Source organism: Chaetura pelagica, unplaced genomic scaffold, assembly GCF_000747805.2.
Source record: "Chaetura pelagica isolate M959 unplaced genomic scaffold, ChaPel_1.0 scaffold76, whole genome shotgun sequence".
Taxonomy (NCBI): domain Eukaryota; kingdom Metazoa; phylum Chordata; class Aves; order Apodiformes; family Apodidae; genus Chaetura; species Chaetura pelagica.
In genome coordinates this window covers 7,690,244-7,696,821 of record NW_009970723.1, presented here as the reverse complement: position 1 = coordinate 7,696,821, position 6,578 = coordinate 7,690,244, and the positions used below count along the sequence as shown (strand labels likewise).

General features: G+C 38.2%; 1 protein-coding gene across 1 annotated transcript in view; it reads right to left on the bottom strand.

Moving 5' to 3' along the window:
- Nucleotides 1–6,373, bottom strand: part of DPY19L4 (dpy-19-like 4 (C. elegans)) — a 28,768-nt gene extending 22,395 nt beyond the window's left edge. The window contains 7 exon segments of the mRNA XM_010006506.1: nt 8–116; nt 951–1,072; nt 2,773–2,863; nt 3,530–3,654; nt 4,593–4,700; nt 4,764–4,858; nt 6,300–6,373. Of these exon segments, the coding sequence (XP_010004808.1) occupies nt 8–116; nt 951–1,072; nt 2,773–2,863; nt 3,530–3,654; nt 4,593–4,700; nt 4,764–4,858; nt 6,300–6,373 (724 nt within the window).
- Nucleotides 6,374–6,578: the final 205 nt, after the last annotated feature.

Sequence of the window (6,578 nt, the reverse complement as noted above, 5' to 3'; positions counted from 1 at the left end):
ATTCCTGCCAGCCAAGTCCCACTCATAACCCAACTGGTTACAAACAATGCAGTCACATAAATTCCCTGCAGTCCAAAAACTATACCAATGTAGAAATACACTGGCTCAATAACTTCCTGAAATTACAAATAAAAACGAAGAGACATAGCGGCAACCGAGCTGAAGCTGGAAATGATTACTATTTACATACTGCTAACAGTGTGCTAGGTGCTTTACAAACAGGTAAGAGGTGGCTCCTATTCTAGGAAAGTATTGAACATGCTTTTATTTTGGGCTTAGGGAAATCAAAGCAGTGTCAACTAAGAGCACACTTCAGGACTCAAGCTTGCTAGTGCCACGATTTTTGTATTTGCTTTAGCATGAACATTATATGTGTTGGATTTAATTAATCTATTCTGCAGTGAGGTATCAAGTTCACAGGACTACTGGAAGAAGTTATGTAGGGGAAGAGCCTGGAGAAGTAAAGATATGGCAAAAATGGCTTCCAAACACAGGGAAGCATATGTAAAATAAATAAACACATAAAAAGAAGGTTAAATAAGTGAAAATTCAAGTATGCTGTGTAAGCAGAACAAAGCCCAAGTAGAGCAGAAAGAGACAAAAGCTTTATCTACAAAAGTGTTTTTCCTATTTATCTGCACAGGAGTGGGTAGAGACAGGTACCATTACAACTGACTTCTGTACTCTGAAGGAGCTTTCTTTCCTGCTTTTAATGCCTAGCATAGATACTCTCCACATTTCTAAATAACTTGCGGAAGCAAAGAGTAACAGACAGAAAACCCCCAAAATCCTGTGCCAAAGACTGATCAGAATTGAGGAAAGCCTTGCGAGAGGCTTAGCTCAATTAATTAAACAAAAATGGCATGTATTTATTGTATACAACACAGAAAGTCCCATACACACATACACAACCATAACAAAAGCTCAGAAAGTAGGAGAAATGCACATACTTCGCTACCAGACGCTTGATATAAAACACTGGCAATCAACTCTGGGTACAAAGTCATTTGCTGGACTGCATTTATTGTCTTCAGTGATATCGTCTTATTGTTGTGTGTCAACTCATAAACACCTATAGACAAAAAAAATTATTCTTGGAATCATTTACTATTGCTGTTCTTAAAAAGAAGTGACAAGTGCACTCAAAGGTAGGCAGATTTGACCATTAAAGCTACCGACTGATTCACCACTCCTAATTTTAAAGAAAGGAGAAATTTCTGTGCCAGATGCCATTCCATCCTACTGATTTAGCAACAAAGTTATTACCATTTTTTAATGTAGTCTTTGAATAGAAGGACCCAAACTAACCAGCTGAAGTGTAGTCTTTTCACTAACATACTGACCTGTTATCAGCCTGTTATCAGCCCTGTTATCAGCTACCTACAGATCACCTTCACAGGAGGTTCTTTAGAATTGAGGTAAAGATCTAACAGGGATCAGCAGGATGTATTAAACCTCTCCAGAAGGAGGTCAGATATGATGGCCTCATCACCCTTTTCAGCTCTGCATTACTGAGACTTTGAAGAATCACTTAATATGCCTCTGTATGGGACTGAGAAGAAATTGAAGCTCGCATACTTGAAGGATACTTGTCATTACTTAGAACAATAGAAGGAAGAAGAAAAATAACACAAATTAGAGAAGAAAAAAAAAGAACAAAAACCCCAACAACAATGCATCAGCCAAACAAGCTAACTGTTTCCAGCTCTGGAATATCTTGGTGTGTGGTCTGCAGCTGGTTCTCTGCAGGCCAAACGAGGTCTTGCAGGACTCATAACTGGGTCCAGCACAGCTATGACACACCTTTGAAAACTGGGTGCCCCCATAGTACCTAGTAGGCACATGAGTCTACCTGTTTGCAGAGGCAGCCTGCCTGAATGAGGCAGTCTATCTACCCACAGCACAGCTAATCTGCCCAGAGATAATGAGGAACCGACTGTACCAAAGATCTATTATGTATTGCTGACGTGGTACACATCAGCTGGGGAACTGTTCAACCAGTAAAACTATACTTACAAAGTTTAACTGGCTTCGGATGAGGTTTCATGAGGGAACTGTACTAATTCAATGGCTGACTACTGCAAGACAGGGTTGCTCACTCCCTCTTCTCTCCAGGAGCTTTCACATTTTCCCCATGCTAGCTCAGATGCCCTGCAGAACTCACTAAACTACCATGGAAGTGTTCTTTCTTCTTTTCATTGCTTTAGTTTTCTGCTGGTTAAGGGTCCTAGGGCAAATGATCTCCAGAGCCAGTGCAGAACAAAGAGCAGACAACTGCTACCCAGTTTGCTCTCCTTCCTGTTGGCTTCTGCTCCATCACTCAGTGCACATCCACATCTACTCATCATAGCTCACAGGAGTAGAATGCTCTGGCAGGGACAGGATCGAGCAGGCCAACTCTTGACACAAACTGTTCCATCTTCTGACAGAGAATGGAAAACAGTAAATTCCATTCCTAAATTAAACATCAAGTACAATTACATGGCAGAAAATCCACTATCTAGCATAGGCAAACCCAATGATAACTTTCATATGGGGCAATATGAGAGTAATATGAATCCTATTCTAGAGTACTGATTAAAGGTAATCTGCTGGAAGAGGATAGTAAAATCATCTTATGTTTAAAAGGCACTGAAAAGTTAGGACAGTTTTTAATTTGACTGATATAGCTGTATAAGTGTATAAAATCAGTGCCTCTGGTATGAATGAATTTTTACTGTCTTCAAAAGGAAGAGAACTTTCCAAGGTTAATAAAACAAACAGGTTTTGTACCTCTTTCAAAGGAAGGAGCCTTTAGCAGTTCTTTATAGAATGAATAATATATGGCGCTGTCACCCTGAAATGTAATTTCTCGTTCAAGTTCCTAGGGAAGAAAAAAATTTTATATATATATATATATATTCACCCCCTGCAATCTTTTCCCATACAAGACTATGTATTTCAGATAGACTGGTTTTGTAATACAGCACATGGTTATGACTTCACTGTACATCTTCAAAGTATTCCATGAAATATTAATCTTCTCAAGACCTCTGTCAGGTATATAATGTTCTCTATAACTTAGTAAACATGCTTGGAATCAGAGCAGCTCAAATCCATAGAGTGAGTCAGCACAAGATGCACAGGATCCTTTCATATTCACAAATCTGAATTTCATTCAGCTTTCCATACTTCACTAAATAATTCAGTTCTTAAAAAAAACCAAACCACATAATTCCCATTGTTTAGCTCATCCAATCCCAGCATGCTTCAGTTTTTTTCTCCAAATTTTACAAGAGTAATCCAGTGATAGTGGATAGCATGGAAAAACATACGAACACATTGCAAGACTAGGGTTAGTAAAAACACTTTAGATGAAAGGGGAAGGTACAAAGACAGATTGAAAAAAAAGGAGCTTATATAAAAGACTGAAGCCTGAGTAGAACGACATGGGATTCTGCAAGTAGGTAGTTCCAACCTGACACAGATCAGCTTTGATTCTAAGGACACAATCTGGCTTTTGTTTCAGTAGTTTAACTTTTTTCTTTACCTGCCTGCTGGAAAACCAGAATTTCCGCTCATGATAGGTTGACAGGTACACAGCATACATCATCCCACTAGTAACTGCTGCCAGACACCCAAAGAAAAGTTTCGCAAAACGCTGAATTAACAGATCTGAAAAGGGACAGTGAAAAAGCTGAAGTAGTCCAGAGGGCTTAGGAACAAACATGATGCCCTAAATATGACTCATTTTTGAAGAACAAATAAACCTACTGGTAGCAGAATTAACACAGCATGATCAGCACAGATACATCCAGAACTGGTTTGTTATTCCTGCAGAGTTTTAGTTCCCAGTTGTTACTACTCCTTCACAAGACTCTCAGATAAAATACTCAAACATTACACTGCAAATTCCTCTCAACTCTGCTAAGCTTAATGTTCAAGTGTCTTCCAAATAAACAGAGCGAACTCTAGATTTTACCCAAAACCAGTTTGTAACCACAAACTTCTTACATTGACAGAGGTGCCAATACCACATCTAACGTCAATACTGAAACACTATTCCCCATTCTGTTTTTTAATATAAGAGGAAGGAAGTAATCTGAATTTCACCAAACTCATTCCACGGGTATCTACTTCACCTGTAGCTCCCTCAAGTTATTATTAACTTTTTGCATAAAAGATTTTGGTATTTTGATGAGCACTTGCCTAAAACTACACCTGATTTTAGTTCTTGAATAGCCATAAGAACTTTTTGTCTGTTCTTGTTTCAGTACCATTACTTCATGCCTGCCAGCTTGTCAACTGAAAAATCATTCCAGGTGCAATTAATACTTATTTGTACTGAAACAGTACCAACCTAAGACTCTTAACCCCTCTGCCTCTCCACCCCAACCTGAAACAGTCCAGGACCACCATTTTACCCTGCAATACAGAAATTGTCATTATCAAATAATCCTACCATATACGCCTCTTATTTCTTGAAACATTCAAAAACCTAATTCAAAATAAGTCTGTTATAAATAACTGCACTACAAACATCTTCCCATAAAATGTAAAAGACTAATGAAAAGAAACAAAATCAGAAGTTGGAGAAAAATCCTGTAGCTTACATTTTGGCGATCTTCCCAGCTTTGAGTTTTCTTTGTTTCTCTCCTCTGGAGCCATTTTGTCAGATTCTGTGCAGTTTTGCTTCTTTCTCTGTCGCAGATCTGCTGCCCCTGAAGACATTTTTTTGAAGTTATTGCAACATAATACCTGAAATGACACTCTGAGAAACCTACACAGCAGCAGGTAACAGCCAGTTATTGCTACTGATTCAACCCCACAGCAGATACATTTGACAAAAGGATTCAAATAAAGTAAGTCATACGTGTAACTAAAACAACAACAAAACAATACAATAAAATAAATTCCTATCTTATTCCTTAGAAAATCAAAGTTTTCTCCTGAGGTCATACTGTGGGACTACCCAGAACCCAATCTGAAAGACAACTGATTTATTCCATGATGAATGTACTATACATATGAAAGGAAGTTGTAATTTAGGCAAGTTGATACAGACACTGGGAGACATTAATGCCAGTTTCATTCTACTCTCATCCTGGCTTTATGCTGCTATAGTACAAAGTGTACTAGTCACATTGCTGTAATTTCATAACTGGGCTTATGCATTATTTTTAATTAAGCTGCCTGTTATTTGTATGGCAAAAGATTTTATAAAGTAAATACAGTATCACTTAATTTTTTTTCTTGCCAGATCTACTAGAACAAAGCAAATTTATGAATTCTTATAATTAAAAAGCCCAGTCTGCTAGGCCACAGAGATCACTTCTTCTGTTAAGCTTTTGGTAACAAACAATGAAAATTTTAAGCCCTGGTCCATTTATTTTCGTCAGAAAGGCAACCAGGCTAATTCACAGTGTGCAAGTCTCAATACAAAAAGACTAATTGCAAAAAGTCTGTTATAATTACTATATTAAAGATGACATCCCACAACAGTTACGTCACTTTAGAAGTGTGATGAAAAGGTTTAACTGTAACTCAAGCTCTAGAGTTTTTAGCTCTCCAGTATGACCTACTGTTCAACACTGCTTGAAATTTAGCAACCACCAATCTCCTCTGGACTTCAAGCCACTCTTTCGCAAAGCCATTCAACTTCAAACTTGAAGTGTCAATCTCCACATCCCACAACAGAGCTTTTAATCACTCTGGTTGTATATTACACTTCCAGTGTAGATCAGTCTATCATTAACTCCCAACTATTTTACTAAAAAGTTAGAAACTAGAGATAGGAATACAAAAAAACCTGTTGAGGTGGTGTCTGCCTGTATTAAGACACATGTTTTCATGCTTTAACAGGATTTTAAAGGAATTTATAAATTATTCTGAGCAAAGGATGATCTCAATGATAACATTTTTCATGGAATGAACAGCCTCTAATATCTCTCTATCCAGCACATAATTTTTCATCCAAGATTGCTTTCAAGTTCCCTGTAAGCTCCCAGTAGATTTTTTCAACTCTTGTTCAGACAACATGCATTCCACTTATTTTTGTGTATCTATTGCAAAAAAAGCCTAACTCATTGCTCCTGTGTGCCACCTGCAAATTGAGCACTGTCTGAAATTCTTGTCCTCTCACCTAAAGGGTATGTTGGAGCTGGGAAACATTCAGAGAAGGGCCATGAAGATGATCAAAGGTGTGCAATGGACCATACAAGGAAGCAAACTGAGGAAAAAAGCATGACCAACAGCAACATGCCTGTGGTCTACAAGCTAGTGAAGCGCACAAAGATGCTTCATAGAGAGCAGTGATTCACCTTCTAATACGGGAACAAGAAGTTATCAAACAAACTCAGTGAGTCAGGCTAAAAGGAACCAGTTCACCTCACATCACCTTCATGCAGACCACTCCTATCCAAAGAATGTTCTGTAAAGAAAAGTTTACACAGATTCAAGAGAAGACGGACGCATTTGTGGAGACTGCTAAATACACAGAAACCATGTCCAGCTCAGAAAGTATCTTGGCTGTGAACAGTTAGGAGGCTGCAATATGCCATGGGACAGTATCACATATGCTTGCTTTGCTCTTATGTTTC